The sequence below is a fragment of the Octopus bimaculoides genome, chromosome 4 (genome assembly GCF_046866305.1).
Source record: "Octopus bimaculoides isolate indiv1 chromosome 4, ASM4686630v1, whole genome shotgun sequence".
Classification (NCBI taxonomy): Eukaryota; Metazoa; Mollusca; class Cephalopoda; order Octopoda; family Octopodidae; genus Octopus; species Octopus bimaculoides.
This window is the reverse complement of record NC_142931.1, coordinates 90442692-90464687: the sequence shown is the minus strand read 5'-3', so window position 1 is coordinate 90464687 and position 21996 is coordinate 90442692. Positions and strand designations below refer to the sequence as shown.

The 21996-nt window shown below is 34.1% G+C and overlaps 1 protein-coding gene across 2 annotated transcripts; it reads right to left on the bottom strand.

Moving 5' to 3' along the window:
• Positions 1-4629: 4629 nt before the first annotated feature.
• On the bottom strand, positions 4630-21584 carry LOC106869981 (uncharacterized). Of its 2 annotated transcripts, XM_014915930.3 has the most exons (5): positions 21356-21584; positions 15323-15350; positions 13607-14170; positions 12015-12182; positions 4630-5718 (listed from the first exon to the last, which is right to left on the bottom strand). In XM_014915930.3, the coding sequence occupies exons 1-5, from the start codon at positions 21392-21394 to the stop codon at positions 5168-5170; spliced, it is 1350 nt and encodes a 449-aa protein (XP_014771416.1). In that variant the 5' UTR covers positions 21395-21584; the 3' UTR covers positions 4630-5167. The 2 variants fall into 2 exon arrangements, with proteins under 2 accessions (XP_014771416.1, XP_052823189.1); XM_052967229.1 differs by lacking the exons at positions 15323-15350; positions 21356-21584 and adding an exon at positions 15259-15276.
• Positions 21585-21996: the final 412 nt, after the last annotated feature.

Below are 21996 nucleotides of genomic sequence, written 5' to 3'. Positions count from 1 at the left end.
GTCTGAATTACGCACAAATGAATACATTTACTAAAATTGCATAAAAATATCTTGAAATACTAAAGAGTAAATTTATTCAAAAAAATCGCCATTGGCTTCAACCACGTCATTCAGACGACCTCGGAATCTCCTGCAACTCTTCAGGACGGTCTCCTTGTTTAAGTTGGTAAATGCTGCCATAATCCTTGCCTTCAATTCATCTTTGGTGTTACAAAGAGATTTGTTGGTCTCTCGCTCAACTGTTTGGTATCGAAGAATTGAAAGAGAGAGGCCCCTGCTCAATCAAGGGGCTTACAGTCTGGGGAGTTAAGTAGCCAGGTGTTAAGGGTAAAATTGTCTGACAGCCATGACTGTGTTCTCCTGCTTGTGTGACATGGTGCAGAGTCTCGTTGCCAGACATAGGGTCTTCCAGCAGCCGCTCTCTTAACCCAGGATAGCACTACCTCTTCCAGGCACTTGATGTAGGCCTCCGTATTGAGTGTGAGGCCGTGTGGGAAGATGAATGGAAGTATAACGTCGCCATTACTAGTGATCGCTTCAAACATCATGATGTTGCTGGATGTTTGTTTTTTATCACTCTCAGTACATGTTTTGGGAACACGGCAAGCCAACGGTTGTTCTGTGTTCATCTGTTTGTATTGGAATTCCCGGTGCGACTGCCAGGCAGTACAGTATGTCATTTCCAAATTTCTCACAAAGTGAATTGTTTCATGGTACTGTTTGCTGACCCTACCATAATGTGTAGTCAACAAAATCGAAAACAAACAGTGCACATGCCCTAAATTAAAAATATAGAATGGCGACAATTTACCCATCGACCCTGTGTGTGCGTATATATATATATATATATATATATATATATATATATATATATATATATATATATATATATATATATATATATATGTATATATACATGTATGTATGTATGTATGTATGTATGTGGATCAATTCATTTCAGAAATCGAGCTAATACTCTTAAAATTCTATTCAATTTTTTGAATCCACAAATAGTTAACTCATCAGTAGTTGACATGTTATTAAAGTATCCTAATACCCTAATACAATGTTATAAAGGAAACATTCTTCTTTTGTGAAAATCTGAGAATAAGTACAAACGTAATTTAGATATCGAAGTTATAAATTCTGTGTGCACTTACAGAGCACACGGAAAGAGCATGTGAAATGCTTGAAATCAATCCGCTTTATCTGCACTGATGAAAATGGGATTTCAGACTTTTGGCATCATAAACATTCTATCAAAATTTAAAGATTTGATACGTGTGTGAAGATTACCAGATGCACCATAAAGTATGATTTCAACGATTGCATCTTTAAAACATTTTAAGATTTGGGAAGTGAGCATTCAGTTTTTTTTTTTTTCCACACTAAATTTCATTGGTTGTCACAAAGAAAACTTCTAGGTCGACCATTTGAACTACAGGGAGAAATTAAGGTGTTTTTTCTGGAAAGGTGTGACTATAATTGAGCTGTGTAATTGAAATCACAGGAATTCACCTAAATATTGGTTTACGTGGCTGATATTTTCTCTCATATTAATGCCCTGGTTATACCTCTTTAAAGAAAAAGGATAAATTAAAGGCTTTAGAAAGTTAAATAGCTTCAAAGAAAATTTATCTGTTTGGTATCGAAGAATTGAAAGAGAGAGGCTCCTGCTCGTTGCTTTGTTCCCGTTGCCGGAAGGATCCCGTACTCGTGGCCAATTGACGCTGCTGGATCTATAACTCCTACAAAGTATATGACTTATTTGGAAATGATGCCAAAACTGTTTGACGGATTTTTACTGCTGACAACCTGGAGATTTCAGAAAAATTTATTATGAAGCCATATATCTACTATTTGGAGAAAATGTCAGATAATGATGAACTGAAGAAAGACCTTATTTACTTGCAAAAAGTCAAGCTCTTAAATTGCAATTTCAAAGTAAAACTTTGGAGAGGTTTTGATTTCCAACACTGGATATATTTCCAAGATTTTGTGTCTTCATTTGTCATAACATAACTTGTATGAATCTGGATTCAGTTCTCTCTTGCCAATCAAAATAAAAATCTAGGAATCGTCAGAAACCACGAGTAGACCATCAGATCGCAATGAGCAAGAATATTCTGCATATCGACCGAATCGTGAATACAAAGCAGAAACAAAGAAGTCGTAGAAGCAAAGAAGTCATGTTCCCAATCTAGACTGACTTCACTTTTATCTTTTAGCTTTTACCTGCTTCAGTCATTATATTGCGGCCATGCTGGAGCACAGGCTTGGAGAATTTTTAGTCGAACGGATCGACCCTAGTACTTATTATTTCAAGCTTGGCACTTATTGTAGCGGTCTCTTTAGCCAACCCGCTAAGTTATTGACACGTAAGCACATCAACACCGGTTGTCAAGTGTGGTGGTGGGGCACAATCATAGATACACACACACACAAACACACACACACACACATACACACACACAGAGGTATATATATACATATGTAAAAAATGGACATAATTCATTAATCAAACTGCAAATATGTATAAGTACATTGAAGATATAGAACTCTGACACATCGAAGAATGTAGTCGATAATACCACTTGACTGATGATTTATGTTAGCGACCTCGGAAAAATGAAAGGCGAAGTCGAACCCGGTAGTTTTGGGGCTCCGATATATTGATTATATTAAAATACAAAAAAAAAAAAAGTAAATATAAATGAATAGTTATATATTAAAGAGAATTTTTACTCTTTGTACGACTCGCTTTCTAGTAACTATGCGATCTTACCTTGAATTTTTCAGTGGGTCAGTAATTGTTAGGGAATAAAGTATTTTCTGCCTCTGAAATAAAAGGCCAATTTTGCTTGTTACGTTAAGGAAGTGCGCCTGTCATGGCAGAGCGTAAGTGATAGTGCGGCCTAGCATTTGGACTGATCTATATTACTTTAGATACGTGTGACTGCTGTCTAAGAATGTGAGGCGTGATTATTTTTTCTTGATGTGAGCTATCCTCGAAAGACACAAAACTATCATAACTCTACAGGAGGAGGCTTTCGAGGTCTCTGTTTAGGTTTGGTAAGTGGTGTCTAGGTTTAATATGAATGACGCTTAAGTAGAGAGACGGTAACACGTGCGTAAGTGTGGGCATTTTTGGCTGGAACAGCAAGAATATCATTGATATAAAGAAGGAAGAGTGTGAAGGACAGAACTGAACTCTGGTGTACATCAGAGATAGAGAGCACTCTATCAGAAAAGGCTCCGCAATAGGAAACTACTGACCCAAGAGATAAGAGAAGAGGGTAGCTCACAGACTGGTAGCTTTTATAAGTTTTGCATATCAGATGCTGTCGAAAACTTTCTTGATGCCGAGAACATTGCCTCTAGCAAATTTCTTAGAGTGAGAATCCATTCATGAATGACATAAAGGAGTTTTATGGTGGTCATGAGAGAGAAAGAGAGTGAAAGACAGACAGACAAACAGATACAGAGTCAGACAAACAGACAGACAGGCAGAAGCAGAGAAAATCAATATATTGAAGTATGAATTTCTTTATAGGTATCTCCATTACTCTTGAGATACTGGGAGTGAGCACGACAGAACGATAATTGGTAGGGATCAGATGGGTTTCTCTTTGGGGTATGAGACGCACTGTAATGTGTTTCCAAACATCGAGTCATATGCTTGCTGAGAGGTGGGAATTTAAGATCAGGTCAGTAACCTTAATGATCTGAAGTAATCGGAGGTACTTTTGCGCATGGTACGTATGTATTCAAAGTATTGAATGCGCTTAGCATGAATGTATTCAAAGTAATAAATCTGGTTAGATGGAAGTGGGTAATTTCGAAAATATTCACCGTGTAGGTAGTGTGGAGCTGGTTGCAAAGCGATAGCGAAGATAGATGCTTTACGTACAGGAGTACTATTCACAAAACCGTTGTAGTAGAGAAGTGGAAAGGAAAGAGCAAACTGAAAATTTAATTGTAATACTTTTGACAAGGAATCAGGAGGATCACTTGCAATTTGGGAGATAGGGGAGCTGAAAGACTGCGTGATATACAGTGGTATCTTTTACGATTCGGAAACTGATTTTGCAAGAGTTACGATCTTGGGTAAACACCATTCACTTTTGATGAGTGCGTGAATTTCTCCGGACGTTTGTCTTTAATATGAATTATGAATAAACCATTCAAGGGATATAGGGCATGTAGTTTTTGCTGTGTGTGAAGTGGAGAGACATGTCTGAGACGGTACTTTCTGTCAAAGGCTTGTTTTAGTCAAAGGCTTAATAGCTCAAAAATGTAGCACATGTGCTGTCAGAGATTGCATAAAACTGAGAGTTCTGCATAACTTGAAATATTAGAGGATTCATAGGGAAGGCCTTGTCATGTATGTGGTTGTGTAGTCGTGGTAAGACAGTGACCAGACCACTCCATAGGTGAAGAGACAGTTATGGACTTGTAGGCAATGGGTTTGGAAATGAAAAAGAGATCAAATGTGCTTGGGAGTGTCTGTGTGTCAGTCAAGGTTACTTTTAGGGAGTTAAGCAAGTTGCTGTAAAGAGTTAGGGATGTATCAGTGTTGAGTGAGTGTCAAAAGAAGGAAGATTAATAATAAACTCTGAGACAAGAATGTATTATGTAATAATAAATATAGAATTTATTTCAATATATATAAAAATTTCTTACATAGATATAAGTACAGATATTTATAATGGATGACAAATGAGACTATGCGTTGTTTGTATCAAAATCGACGTTTATACATGTTGCGAACTCAGATTGCAGATAACTTACCTATCTTTCATAATGAAGCAAAATTCGTATATATTTTTACATTATGGCTCGAAAAGACTTGGAAAAGAACTGCTGCCAGCAACAGATTAGGTGTCCTCGTGAAGAACAACCGAAAATTATTCATTTCAGTTAATTAGAATTAATACATTTCCTGAAAGAAGTTAGTTTCTCTGCAATACTCGTCAGACAATGTCATAAAAAGGAATATAAGAAGAATGAATGATGACAAAAATGTTTACGAAGATGTAGGTGCAGGTGCCGATGAAGAAATCATGTTTTAAATATAAATTGTATATTTACATAAGCAATAATTTACTAAAATAAAGTAAATGGAAGAAGTTCTCTTGACTGATCCTGCAGTCGTTACGAAATAAGACTATAACCTATTGCTTTTACACATTTTTCTGTATTGGAAAGGTCGATATTCAGCTCTCTGTACTAATCGGTTGTAATTTGGTGCATTGTAAATGTACCTATGATACGGTTGACTGCTCAAAGAGCGCACAAGTTGTATGTTTCGCCATTCTTTACGTCCGACGCTTATTAGAAATACTTTTGCCCCATTCTGTTTAAGTTTTTTAGTTTCACTAACTACATCAGGTTTTATAACTGATACCAATGGATCAATAAATAAAACAGCAGTTTTACTTTTGTTGATATTACTTTCTTTGTATAGTTCGTTTCCAATCTGGTGCACAACATCTGCCAATCCAGGAACATTTAATTTGATACTATGGCTTATATCTGCTTCCGATTTATTTAACAATGATGTGAATGGAACATCGTAGCTTGTAGGACAATGGGCATAGGTAACAACTGCAAAGTTGCCATAATCAGTGTACGGAAGAAGGGTATTGATGAACCTCGTGATCATATTGGCTCGATAGGCTCCCATTAATAAAAGATCATATCCAAAAGATATAGCGCCTGAAATAAATGAAAAAATAATTTTATGAAGTTAAGATACAGAACATGATTAGTTTAGCGACTTCTTCATATTTAATTCGACTAAACAAAACACGTACTTAAAACAGTATTTGGTTTTTTGGGGGTTTTTTTTCAATAAGATATGGAGGAGGAAAGTTGATTTTGTAATAAAACTCAGAGGTTAGTAAATCGCTTACTTTCTGTAGTAATATTCTTTTCTACATTCTTCATATTTATTTTTTGGAATTTTACTTGAATGAGTGAAATATTCCAACTTAAAATCAGTAATTTAAAATCTAATGAAATGTAAATATTTAGCTCACAAAATATCTATCTATTTTATCAATGCTTTTACACATAAAATAACATTCTAAAAATAAAAGAAATATTTCATTTGGTAAAAAAAATATATTTTTCTTTATAGTGTTACTGAATTATCTCCCTTTATCTTTCAACCACATGCATTTTTATGACGCGCCTTTTAACAATGTTGTAACGATAGGAATCTCTATTCGTAATTACTAGGAAATTATCAAAGGTTCTGATCAATATAAGCATTAGGTCTTTATGTGCGCGTGCATGTGTGTATAGAAACTTTGTTCCCAACCACATGGTTTCGGGTTTAGTCCCATTGCATGTGGCACACTGGGCAAAGTTATTCTATGAAACCTGGGCGGACCACCAAAGCCTTGCTAAACGGAAACTGAAAGAAACCCGTCGTATATATGTGAATGTGGGTGGGATGTAAAGTGTGGAATATGGGGATGGTCAGGTATAGTGTGTGTGTGTGTGTGTGTGTGTGTGTGTGTGTGAAAAAGGACCATAGTTCCTCCCCATGGGCTCATAAGACCGCTTTCCTGGATTCATGTGCGTATATATTTCCCTACTGGACGGGACGCCAATCGTCGTCTGTCGCAAGATTATTCATTTTTACCAGCTAAGTTTAAAGTGTTCAAGAGTAACGAGGAGAAAAATGTACAATAAAGTACTTAAAAACACAATGCATCCCTTTCTCCTGCAATCGGAACCACAATCCGATCATGAGGGCAACACCTTAACCAATAAGTAAAGTGCCTACACACACACACACACACACACACACACACACACACACACACACACATACACACATTGCTATTATATTTTCTGTATAATAATTTGCCTTAAATTTTACCTGCATCTCTTGGCATCCTCGTATTGAACTCATTCCCATTGCCTAAAAATCACATCAACAAATGTCTATTGTTTCAATCCTTCACACCGCATATTTTCATCCCTAAATCAAATGCCTAACCATTTTCTAATTCCTTGATAGTAAATACACCTACATATTAATAACCCCTCTCAAGTACAAGTTATTTACATATTGTATATTTTTAGATTTTACTCTCATAACATGTTGAAACTCAATTTTCAAGCATTGATGATTATGCATTATGCCAACATTTTACATATTTGTACAAATACCATCTGGATATCTTCGCAACGTTTTTTCATTTATTATGGAATATTTGCAGTTTAAGTTGCGTCCCCTTGTATGTTTAGTAACTATTCGTTATGTAAATCATACTTTCACTTTTAATCTTTTTTTTAATTTTTACTTGTTTCACACTGTGGCCATGCTAGGGCACCGAATCGAAGAATTTTAGTCGAAACTACATCGGTACTTAATTGATTTTTAAAGCCTGGTACTTATTCTATCAAAAACTTTTGCCGAACCGCTAAGCTACGGGGACGTAAACACGCACTGGTTGTCATGCGATGGTGGGAGACAAACACAGACACAAAGGTACACACACACACACACAAACATACATACATACATTCATACATATATATATATATAGATATGCAGGGCAGGGAATCGTCAATTAGTAATAAAATTAATAATTAACAATTTTGCCGGGTAGCTCAGTATGAAAAAACCTTCTTCGGTAAAAAACATTTATAATCATAAATATATAGGGATTGACAGTAACCTGCTTCTTCAACATACTGAGAATTCAGAAATAGCAGTCAAAGAACTACTGATATATATATATATATATATATATATATATATATATATATATATATATATATATATATATATATATTAAGAATTTAAGGAATGGAGAAAACGCATGTTATAATTGCATACTTTATTCCTACATATGTTTCAAAGGATTACAACCTGTGTGGTCCATAGGGATCTTTGATATTAAAATTGTAACCTTCTCATCAGGGAAAGCATGGGAATCATCTTAAACGTAAGACATTATGACCCATTATCAGAAGAATTTTTATTCATTAAGATAGAAGAAATACACATAATTATATATATATATATATATATATATTTACGACAGGCTTCTTTCAGGTTCTGTCTATCAAATCCACTTGCAAGGCTTTGGCCGGCCCAAGTCTATTGTAGAAGACACATACCCAAGGTATTACGCAGTGGTTCTGAACCACGAAACCATGTTGTTGGGAAGTAAACTTCTTACCACACAGCCAAGCCTAAAAATTAAAAATTTTACTTCATCTACTCTGTATTGATTACCAGCTTCATTTCTAATCCGAATTCTAACCCAAACTGCTTTAAAAGTTTCGTTTCGTTCCTCTGTTGCCTTTATTTTTAATATATTTTGTTCAATTTTTTTTTTTCTACCATCTTTTTTACTATCTTATTAACTTCTTAATATGGCTACTAATGAGCTTCTTCCGAGACTCGAAACAATCTTGCAAGTTGTAATCTTTAACTACAAAAATATATAATACCCTTCCTTAACCAGATAGAGCCCGTTATTTAAATTGTGGGTGGGGGGCAGTGTATTGTTATGATGTGAAATCCTCGTTCACTTGTATGTTATTGTCGGCACTGCAATATTCTTGTCGCCACCATTGTGTTGTGGCGGTATTCCGTGTTTTATCATCTTTGACTCGTCTATCGTACTATCGCTGACAGCTCCGCAAGACAATGATTTTGAAACGTCTACCTTGACATTAACTCGAATTCTTATATATCACGTAACTGACACTACTCCAACTGTGAACTCGTACAACGACTCTACTACTACTGACCTTCCTACAACGACTAACTGCCTGACTTTGTTACGCAGGAAGGGGAGTACCATTTTCACAACACACACACATACACACACACACAATATATATATATATATATATATATATATATATATATATATATATATTAGGGATAAAAATCCAAATTTACAGGTAAAAACTCAATTAAATTCAATTTATTAAAAATTTAAATTAAATTAAGTTTCACAGTATAAAATATATATATATAACCTTGGTTCTTTTCCCTAAAACTATATATATATATATATATATATATATATATATATATATTTATATATATATTATTTTGCTTAAAAGAGTTCCAACACTGTCTGTTTTTTATGTTTTATTTATATTCCTGCAGAACTAATGTGGGGTATAGAATATGGAATATACAATATATAATATGATATACAATATACAATATAAAATAAAATAAAATAAAAATGGATGGCACCATGAAAGAAAGTATTGAATGTAGATGAAATATTGAGTGTTCAATATAAAGGATCAAATGTATAAATATATAAATATAAATATATATATATAAAGGCGACTCGAGTTTCAGGGCTATTTCCCTTCGTCATGGCCGGTATGACAAAAGTCTGTCATACCGGCCATGACGAAGGGAAATAGCCCTGAAACTCGAGTCGCCTTTATATATATATATTTATATTTATATATTTATATATTTGATCCTTTATATTGAACACTCAATATTTCATCTACATTCAATACTTTCTTTCATGGTGCCATCCATTTTTATTTTATTTTATTTTATATTGTATATTGTATATCATATTATATATTGTATATTCCATATTCTATACCCCACATTAGTTCTGCAGGAATATAAATAAAACATAAAAAACAGACAGTGTTGGAACTCTTTTAAGCAAAATAATATATTCCTCTATACACAATCATACAAAAAAAACCACCTTTTTTGTATTTATTTTTACTCGCATATATATATATATATATATATATATATATATATATATATCTGTGAGTGTATGCATGTATAGTCCTTAATTCTACTTTTGCTATTGCAATGCATGTTCATTGTCCACCTATGCATAAACTACATGGTTTCTAATCAAAGGCCTTCTACATTGCCACAAATGAAAGGTGAAAGGTGCTCAGTATACGATTAGTTATTCATTAAAGTTAAAAGTGACAGAAGGAAGAGAAACTAAATTCTACAGGAAATTTAACCCAGTGTCCTAATGTATGTCACTCCATCTCACTCCACTGAGATAATAACTAATATTATGTATCATAGTAGAACAGTGATAGATTTTTCAATATTAAGCATGCTGTATGGTTAAGGAGCTCCCTTTGCAAACACATAGTTTCGGGTTCAATCTCACAATACGGCCGGGTTCAGTCTCTCAATTCAGCACCTTGAACCAGTGTGTTCTACAACAGCCGGGGACCGATCAATGCCTTGTGAATGAATTTGGTAGATAGAAACAGCGTGGAAAACGATCCTATATATACACGTATAAGTATGTGTTTTGAGTGCGCTTATGTGCTTGTATTTGATCTCCACCACTGTTTTACAACCGGTGTTTGTTTGTTTACGTCCCCGTTACTTAGCGTTTCGGCAAAATAGAACCGAATAGAATAAGTACCAGAATTAAAGATAAATACTAGAGTCAATTTGTTCGACTAAACCCTGCAGCAAGTAAAATTCAAAACATAAAAGATGCTGTTCTTTCTAGAAGGAATATCACTAGAGAGAAAAAGCAACATAAATTCATGATTTCAGCTTATGTCTTCTTTGTGCAGAGGTTTCCAAACTGTGTGTTGTGTGCTTTTAATGTGGGATCTTTTCCTTTTGATCGGCATGTCGATAAATTAATTTTTTCAACTAAACACTTTAAAACTTCAAATACTGGTAGAATGTGTCATATAGAACATCCTTTACTCTTAGCGTTGTTGAGAAAAGTTTGTATTTTCGAAGTTACTTCGTGTTAAAGTTGTCGTATTTCGGTAATTTCAACCAATCAATGATGTCTATTGAGCTGAATAAAGTTACTGCTGTTGTTTGTCAACAACAACTTCCGGTGGTGTATATTTCGTTTGTCACTGTTATTTATGACATATTTCACCTCAGTTACGTTCGTATGAATAAACGAGTGTATCTGAAGCACGTTTACTTCACGACAACACCATAATCGTTCGTGAATTTCTACTGCTTTTAAGTTTTGTTTTCCTGTTTTTCAGCTACTATTTTCGGAAAGACTTCCTCCGCTCCACCCCCCATTTTCTCGCAAATTATTGTTTTGTTTTTTTTTATCATTTTTTTGCCAAAATCCCAGCTACGGAGATTCCGGAAAATTGCCCCTCCAATTTCTTCATGTTTCACTTTTTTTCCGTAACCTTAACCCTATCCCTAAAACTCTAACCCTAACCCTAAAACCCTAACCCTAACCCTAAAACCCTAACCCTAAAACCCTAACCCTAAAACCCTAACCCTAAAACGCTAACCCTAAAGCTAAAACCAGTACAAACGCACAAACGATGTCATAAATAATAGTGACAAACGAAATATACACCGCCGATAGTTGTTGTTGACAAGCAACAGCAGTAATTATATTCATTAATTGGTTGAAATTACCGAAATACGACAACTTTAACACGAAATAACTTCGAAAATGCAAACTTTTCTCAACAACGCCAAGAGTAAAAGATGTTCTATATGACACATTCTACCAGTATCCGAAGCTTGAAAGTGTTTAGTTTAAAAGAATTAATTAATCGACTTGCCGATCAAAAGGAAAACATCCTTAATTTGTTACAGATAGTTTCTATGTGTGTTGTGAAACTAAGTCAAATCTGTCCGAATTTCACGAAGTATATTTTCATAACAGACGACTCTGTGAATATTTTTAGATACGTGATTTGTGAGAGGCGACATAAAAAAAGCTATATTTTAAAAAAGTACATTGGTTTCAAATTTTGGCCTCAAGGCTAGTAATTTCGGGCTAGGGAATAAGTCGATTACATCGATCCAACTAGTCAACTGGTACTTATTTTATGGACATAGAAAGGATGAAAGGCAAAGTCGACCCCAGTGGCATTTGAACTCAGAACGTAAAGACAGACGAAACACGACTAAGCATTTTGTCGGGTGCCTTACTTTAAAAAATTGAGCTAATGTAGAATGTCTGGAAAGCTCTGTAGTTATGTATGGAGGCAATGCTTTAAAGTGAGCTACTTACTCTGGTCATCTCTTTGCAGACGTGGAATTTTTGTTGTCGTTGGTTTCGGAGTCGTAGTCGTCGTTGTCGGTTTCGGAGTCGTAGTAGTCGTTGTCGGTTTCGGAGTCGTAGTCGTTGTTGTCGGTTTCGGAGTCGTAGTTGTTGTAGTTGGTGGCGGAGTTGTAATATCTGTAAACAATAAGTAAACGATAAAAAAATATAGTTTGTAAGCCAAAGAAACAAAAAAGTGTGTTGACTGTTATATTATATTTTATGAAAAAAAACAAACTTAATAACACTTAACCTATTAAAAATGAAACATTTTCATTGACAATGAAAAGTGATACAAGCACCAAGACATCAGATTAAGAGGAAAGCGAAAATGAGAATGAGTGACAGTTTTCTCAGCAGCATTATTGACGTAAATTATGTAAATTTGATACAATGAAAAATCAAGAAAAACCAACTTGGTGAATAACAGAGTATTGAGAACTGCATTACTCTTATTTATTTTTTCTCACGAAAAAATTTCATTTCAGCAATAAAATGTTTTGATTATAGAATATTTAGATATGCATTACTGAATGTCAATGTCTGGATATAATTCATTCCTTTATTCCTTTTCTTCTTTTCGTTTGTTTCAGTCTTTGAACTGCGGCCATGTTGAAACATCATCTTCAAGAATATTTTAGTCGGTCGTATCAACCCCAGAACTTATTTTTTTAAAATCTGGTAGTAGTGATTCTATCGGTCTATTTTGTCGAAACTCTGAATTATAAGGAGGTAAACAAGCCAACAAAGACACCCATTCATGCATATATACATACGTACATCATTCATATGAGTGTGTGTGTGTGTGTGTGTGTGTGTGTGTGTGTGTGTGTGTGTGTGTGTGTGTGTGTGTGTGTGTGTGTGTGTGTGTTTGTGTGTGTGTGTGCGTGTGTGTGTGTGCGTGTGTGTATTCGACGGGTTCCCGTCTCTCACATTCACTCACAAGCCATTGGTCGACTAGGGACTATAGTTGAAGATACTTACCCAAGGGATCGGTACTGAGACTGAACTCGAAAGCATGTGGTTGCAAAGTGAGCTTCATAACTACACAGCCGTGCCTACCATATATTTAATAAGTTTGACTCAGTTCCACGTGACCTAAAGTTTCGTGGGTGCGTAGGACACATCCATCTCATCAGATGTTAAGACAGTCTTTCGTACAGTTTCTATCTATAAAATCCTACTAACTCATTTTGGTGACTGTTCCGAGTTTACAGTAAACGATACTTATGAAAAGTGCTGCGAGAGCCAGCAGTCCTTTATTACTCGGTAGAGTGGCAAATGCTATAGCCTCACAGTTATGCTGCTACAATGCTTCCAGGTATATTGTTTGTGATTTCTAAACTTACTTTAGCATAAATATATTTGAATTGAGCGAGAAAAGACGAGAACAAATGCAAAAAAGGGAAATAGAGAAACAAATTGGAAGTTAGTGAGAAAGAATTTTAGTAACATGAGAGAGAAGAAAAGAAGAATCGGGGGTGAGAGACAGAGGACAAATGATAAGCAGGGATATAGGCAGAGTAGTTTGAAGTTTCAAGAATTATGTTTGTGCAACTCACCTTCACATGTTTTTACACCAAATTGTTTTGCAATATTCTCCAATGCCGAGTAACTTGACACTAACCGGATATTTCTGACAGGATCACTAGCGATGGACTTCAACTCCCTTAAGTCATAATACAAACCGACACCAATAGCATAAATATGTACACCGAGTTTATGAAGCAAATGGGCTTCGTATCGAGTAGACCAGCTATCACGTGATTTCCCATCTGTGATGACTATTACCATAAATGGAGCTGTGAAGACTTTCATCTTTGGTTCAATTTCTGTTCTTAGGAGACGCAGAGCTTCTGCAGTGTTGGTTTCTCCGGTTCTATAAGGGATTTTTATAATAGCTTTCTGTAATTTCTTTTTGCTCGCATATCTTCCCAAAGGTATATCTAAATGAGCCGTACGACTAAATGTTATAGCACCAACACGTACATGAGAGTTGGTTTGACCGATATCGAAATTGTCGACCAATTCACGAGCAAATTGTAGCTGTTTTTTATAATCTTCTATCCAAATACTACTGGAAGAATCCATTACAAGCATAATATTTACTGCTTTTCCTTTGCAACCTATTTTGAAAAGTGAATAAATAAAGAATTTATGAATATAACAATTATTCTTTTACTGATTCTAATCAATTCGATTATTATCAAATAATATACTACGTTAAGTTACAATAAATATTCCTTTCTACTGAAGGCACAAGACCTTAAGTTACCATAAATATTGTGAAGCGAGTAACAGTAGAGCAAAAGAAAATAATTGTAAAGTTTCAATTCTCCATGTTTTAATAATCGTTAAGTACCTGTAACATGCTAAAAATTATTCAACCGTCTGCATTGCCTTCTTTCTGATGTTGACTTAATGCTTAATAAAGGGACCATTGGTGAGTTTCTTAGGGTTCTTAAAAGAAAAATCCTTCTACATTTCAATATTTATGTAGCTGTAAAATATTGAAGTATCTTAAATATTCAAGTTTTTTTTACCATAATTCGACGATATTGCCTGTTTTATATAAAGGTACTATGGCAGTTTATTTTGGCTCTCAATAAGCAGTCTTGATCTCACCTCGAAAGAATAGATCTCCGATATGTGAAATTATTGAGAGAATGAGGTTTTCAGGTATGTGTGCTTTCGTCTACATTGGGCATAATGTGTAAGACGCTTCTTACAATATTAACTTACACAATTGGCGGATTCATGTGAATCATAATTTAACCATACGATGCTACATTGCTACACTTAATTTATGTAGGTGTGGCTATCCATTATATCTTATGTATACATATATGGTTCACATACATTTGTGTATATTTGTGAGTATTTCCCACGTAGGCAGGGGAATTTCTAACCTATTTCAGTGAAATTAAATGCTAGATAAAGGAAACATGTCGATCATGACTTAGTTATCATTGCAGTCTAGAATATTTAAATATATCCGAACTTCCGTTTATATTTTGTGAGAAACATTACAAATTATAACCAGTTTTGTTTGTGACGTCATTGAAAACCTAAATGGTAAGTGCGAGACTTCAATTAACGCTATGCTGTAGACCTAGCGTGTGAAGTGGTTTTAAATGAGACAGATGATGTATATAAAAGTATTTAAGAAATAATTTACAAATCTAAAGAGAGAATAATATTATGAAAGTTTAACCTAAATAAAGAGATATTCATTCTTTACAATTTGAAAGATGTAAAACTATACAGTTACAGCTTACGTTTCATCGACATACTAAAGGCTGAGACCTGGAAGAAGAAAAAGAAAAACAGACGTCAATTTTAATAAAGAAACTTTAAAAAGTTTATCGGTCAATTATTCATATAATCTGTTTATAAATTTGTGTCTATATACTCTGAGATGAGACAATCCAAAGTTCATTCTAACTGACCTTTTACTGTGGAAAGGAAAGCGTCAAGGATAATAAAAGCATATTCCATAGATGATATTTTACTTAAAATCGACTAACATTTGTATCACGAGGAAGTTCTGAATTAAAAATTATTATAAAAGAAAGGCTGGATATTTTACTTAACCGAACATTATGAGAGACACACGGATTAAGATTTTAGGTGGTTAGTATATTCTGATCAGTGGTTTATTTCTGAAAACGTGACAGGATAACGCTCAGCAGCGTTGAGACGGCATATCTAACAATTTAAACTGTATATTCGGCTATGTTAGGCGAATTATTGGAGTGGAACAGCATTTTTAACTACCAATGAAATAACATTGAATAAATATAGACATTAGGTAGAGACAGCATGAGCTAATCTCTGGAAGATTATTGATCCTTATTTAGAAAATAAGAAAATAAGGATCAATAATCTCCGAGAAATTTCTTTTCAAAAATTGTAGTTGTCTGAATATTTTAACTTGCCGCTATATACGTCCACAAAGCAAAGGGTTTTCTGCTGCAATCTCACTTTTCTGATAAAAATCAATCACATAGTATCTGATTCGTACGAAATGATCCCTTTTCTCTGCTTAGGTATTGTAGCTGACTAAAATACACCATTTGATATCAATACATCGAATGATTTACCAAGTGTAACACTCTTCCCTTAACACTAAATCTTAATAAAATCTAAGAGGAAATACTTATGAAAGCGTTCTACATAAAAGAGATATGGCTTTATTTGAAACTTAAATCTCAATTCTTATATGAATATCAATTCATTTATATTCTTTCCAGTATAAGTTAACGTGGAATGGTTGTTTCTTTAAATATGTAAATACGCCTAACGAAATTTATTAAAATTTTTGATGAACATTGAGAAAAACATTTCAGAAAAGGTAAACATTTAGCAGTGTCAATGACAATTTCCTGATCCACCGTATTCTTGAGGTTAAAGGCATAAAAGTGTTAACTTCGAATAATATGAGAAATATGGTCTCTTATCCACTTTTCAATGGTTCCTTTCATGTTAAGTGTTTCTTATTTATTCAGGTCCATTCTAACACCTGATAAACTGTTTGATTTGGGTCTCTCTCCCACTCTCTCTCTCTCTCTCTCTTTCTCTATCTGTTGGCCTTTCTCTACTCTCTTACGCACATTCTCTCTTTCACATTCTCTTTCCTTTCATTTCGTTATGTTCTTTTCAATGCATAAATGTGTGTCCATTTGCTTACTCGAACAGAACTTTCTTCAAATATTATCATTTCTCATGATCTAATTTTATAGGTTTTAAAACAATGAACATACACAGCGTTGAAGATTAATTCTGCTAATATGGCTTGATTGGAAATTGGTGAACCACCAATGTGTTTACATTAGTTATTAGGATTTTATATTACAATATATGATCTGGCATATTTTCTTTCCTCCAATAAATTCGCTGCTGAAAAGAAAATCCATAGACATTTATGCCTGAATCAGTGCAGACAATTGTATTTCGTTTACTTTTTTAGATTCGGCGAATTCTTCAAAAAATTAGACTAGTTTTGCATAACAAAAACAATCCACTTATAAACTTCCCTAAGGTGAATTATGTGCTTGAGAAAAGGTTGAAATATTACAAATCAAAAAGATAAAATATTTTAAACCAAGATAACGCTTAAATGCCATGGAGTAATTTTCATATGGTTTCTAGTATGAAACCCAAATGAAAGATTTATCTTTAAAATTTTATCGTAAATAGCAACCAATCAAGTGTTGAAGTGAAAATGTGGATGTATAATGTGTTCTCGATATAAGTTCAGATGCAGACAACTTAGATATTGTACTTACTTATTTTATCGCCCCAAAAGTATTCAAACGTGATTGTAAATCGGAATTTAGAGAGACATAAAATACTGTAAAACATTGTCTAGTGCAGTGGTTCTCGATCACGTTCCATATGAACGCTGGTGGTCCAGATAAGATTGGGGGGGGGGGTCTATGCTAGCAAAATAGTAAATTAGGGCTCCACAGAAGTATTTAAAGGGTCCTTGAAAAGTTCTCATCTAAATATATGTATGGCAAGAAATAGCTAGGTATCTTTCGCTAACATTTTACGTAATTCAATCTATATAAGTAAATGAGTGGATAACAAAACAGGAATTTTGAAAGATGCATCTTTAAAATTAGTTATTAAACATCGAATGGATATGGGGTAGGGGTAAGCCACCAGAATAAAATAGTGAACAAAGGGGTCCATAGATTTAAAAAATGGTTGAGAACCACTAGTCAAGTACTTCCGTATTTCGCCCCTCGGTAAAATGATTCTACCAACCAGCCAGATGTGTGGTTCTAGCCTGTCAAAGATCACATAATCTTCTATGTGTTGTATAACACAGATAGCCGTCATTTAAATGTTGTCATAAACATTAAATATCACACATTTTTTTTTATATCATGTATCAGAAATTGACATATACCGTTAATTCTTTTGCTGATTTCATGTCCTCAAAAAATTCCCATAATATATATATATCAGGTAGTTAATTTCACTTTGAGGCAGCTATTCTTCGAAACATAATATGACTTAGTTGAATATAAAACTGTTTTTCGGTACAGTCATACGTTTGGGATAGTATATATTTAATTCCAAGTGACTGATAGCATTACAGGGCTGGTCGTAAAGGTATTCAAATGTTTTACACAGTTTGATTAAAGATACAGCTCTCGAAACAGAATGTCCTATATCTGAAGAATTGATACAGGGCAATGTCATGCATGTCTTTGTTATATCTTGGATCATTTGCTACATCATCTTTACTGAATACCGTAGATCCAAATATTTCATAATATTAATGGATATATGTCTAGCACTTCTGGAGGAATGTACCTCGTTGAAACAAAATATTATGTACCATATGAAGTACGTATGTACCATATGAAGTACGTATGTACCTTGGTACGGCGTATCTATACTTGCATGTGTGAAAATACACGCACACACACACACACACACACGCACACGTAATCACACACTCACACGCGCACACACACACACACATACACACACATACACACACACACACACATGTATAAATATATATGGTGGTTGTCTACTCCTTATGCAGAGCCTTACCACCTCTTGTACCTACACCTTAAAACCATCATGGCATCTGATGTGGCTTTTTAAACCAGACAATGTTTTGAAAAGACACCCACATAAATTGAATATCCGATTTGGATAACCAAGAGCTGCAGTTTAGTTCTGATCATTCTGGAACTTACAATGTCTTTTAAGGCCTCCGTTAGATTTGCAGATATTATGGCATACATTGCATTGAAAGGTGTGCACAGACATACAGGCAGAATAGTTAGTGTATTCATATATATCTATATATATGTGAATACACATACATGTATATATATATTATATACTTACACATATATATTGGGGTGGCAACTAAGTTCCCGACGTTTTTTTAATTTTGGAATGTATTGCGTTTTTATATTTTGGAATCTATTTTTTTCGACAATTCTATTTTTGAATCATTTTGGAATCTATTTTGTTTATTTCCTACTTAATTTTAGTTAATTTTTGTTTATTTTCAGATCATTAGAATGGAATGTCAAGTTAAGAAAAACGAGCATTTTCGACACCTTCTTTTTTCTTTTAATCAAGGTTCTAAGGCCGCAAAAGCTGCTCGCGACAATTGTGCTGTGTATGGAGTGGGTGCCATAGCTGAAAGAACCGCTCGTGATTGGTATGCCAAGTTCAAAAATGGAAATTTTGACCTCAAAGATGCACTTCGTTCTGGCCGTCCAGTTGAGTTCGATGAAGAGCGATTAAACCAACTTTTGTACGAAAATTCTCGTCAAATGACAAGGGAACTGGCAGAGAAAATGGAATGCTCCCACACTGCTATAGAGAAGCATCTTCACTCGATAGGAAAGGTTAAGAAGTACGGAGCATGGGTTCCGCATGCTTTAAGTGACAACAACAAAAATCAACGAGCCACAATCTCCGTTGGTTTGCTTGCTCGTCATCGCTCAACTCATGGACACAAGCAACGATTTCTTTACTGAATCATTACTGGCGATGAAAAATGGTGCCTGTACATCAGTATGAAGCAGCGTAAGGAATGGCTTAGTCACGGTAAACAAGCGACACCGCACGGGAAACAAGATCTTCATCCGCGTAAAACAATGTTGCGCGTATGTTAGGACTGGGAAGGGATTATCCATTACGAATTGCTTGAACGAAACCAAACGGTCAATGCGGATCTCTATGTTCAAAAGATGGAACGACTCAACACGGCTATTCAAGAGAAAAGACCTAATCGGCAGCATGGAGTTCTTCTGCTGCACGACAATGCCCGCCCTCATATCGCCAATATGACCAAGGAAGCCACTCAAACGCATGGCTGGGAAGTGCTATCACACCCGCCGTACTCTCCTGATTTGGCACCAACGGATTTCCACCTCTTTCGATCTCTTTCAGATGCTATACGCGGGGGTTCGTTCAATACTGATGCAGAATTGAGAGCTTGGTTGGATCAATTTCTCGAGTCGAAATCGGGTGATTTCTACCAACGAGGTATTGAAAATCTTGTTGAACGTTGAGAAGAAGTTGTAAACAACAAGGGTGAATACATTATTGATTAATTTTTTATTAAACCTTTAAAAAAATTAAATTTAACAAAACAGCAGGAACTTAGTTGCCAACCCAATATATGAATATATATATATATTTATATATATATATATATATATATATATATATATATATATATATATATATATATATATATATATATACATGTATATATAGATATATAGATATATACATATATATATACATATATATATATATATATATATATATATATATATATATATATATATATATATATATATATATATATATATATATATATATATATATATACATATATATATATATAGGAGAATATACAAATAATAACAGACGAGGACAGGTGGTGTAAATAACAAAAGTATATATTAATATATATATATATATATATATATATATATATATATATATATATACATGTATATTTATATATATATATGTATGTATATATATGTGTGTGTTATGTGAGTCTGTGTGTGTGTGTGTGTGTGCGCGCACGCGCGTGTGTATAAAATAATTTTGTTTTCGAATATATTTCTATTCTTGGTATTGTTCTAAAGCATTACTCAAGTTATGGCCTTTCGAGATAACATCACTATCTGACAACAGAAGAATCGTGATGCCCACCTGGTTGTCTCTGATACTATACCCATGCAATTAGGACCACGCATACTTTCAATCAGACTTTTATCTCTCAATCAATATCGATTATTTACATGTTAATCATGTTATCAATCTCTTACATTAAATCATGTACATGTACATAGAACGTGGATAATAAAATATGTGTGTGTGTGTGTGTGTGTGTATATATATATATATATATATATACAGACATACGTACATACATGCATATATACATGCATATATATATATATATATATATATATATATATATATATATATATATATATATATATATATATATATATATATATATATATATATATGCATATAAATTTATATATAGATACACACACACACATATATAGATATATATATACATATATATTTACATATTTAAACATGTATACGCATACATACATACATATATGAGGGCGTACATGTACGTATGTATTATGTATGCATGCATGCATGCATGCATGTATGTATGCATGTATGTATGTATGTAAATGTAATGAACATTGCTGATGAAAGTAAACAAATAATTAGTTGGAAGTAATATAGTTAGAAATATAATAAAATAAAAATTAATTACATACCGACATCAGGCAGAAAACTATAATGGTTTGGTAAAGCATGATGAAATTTCTTACGGTAGCGATCGTCTGTCTAATAAAGAGTTGCTTCTCGCTGATTAGCACTGACCTGTGTGCTTAGAACGATCCAATTTAATAATGAATGAAAACGATCATCCTTATATATATAGCTATAATCATGTTGACAAGTGGCCAACTAAACTACTTCCACTTATTACGTAGGAAGCATCCCAAATATGGCATTATATTACCGGTACGCTATTCTACTTTTTAGGGTATCCCCCATCTGCAAATCATAACAGGATTAACTTCTCTTTCTTTAGCCCACGTCCTGTACACTCGTTTAAAACGCTTTACATATTTCTGGGTAAATTATAAATAAGTAGGCTTCTTTTTTTTATTTTTCAAAGTAGGAGGGTGTAGTAATTTTGAAGGCGTTACTTCATTCGTGTAATTTTATTGTTATGACATCAGAGACAGATTCACTCCTAAGAATGTCGTTATCTGTTCCGCGTTATCTTCTTTTTGAGGGTCTATGCCATGTCATTTGGAAATAATACGCACATATTCATGCATAGATACATTACAGCACACTCAGACAAGCACGTGCACACACAGACGCGCGCGCGCGCACACACAGAGGC

What these genes read in the sequence shown, in the direction of transcription:
- LOC106869981 (XM_014915930.3), bottom strand. Translation starts at nt 21,394, where the DNA reads ATGCTTTACCAAACCATTATAGTTTTCTGCCTGATGTCG. An exon ending in CTTTAGTATGTCGATGAAAC is followed by an intron (nt 14,171 to 15,322) that starts GTAAGCTGTAAC and finishes TTTTCAAAATAG; the next exon opens with GTTGCAAAGGAAAAGCAGTA. An exon ending in TGGTGTAAAAACATGTGAAG is followed by an intron (nt 12,183 to 13,606) that starts GTGAGTTGCACA and finishes TATTGTTTACAG; the next exon opens with ATATTACAACTCCGCCACCA.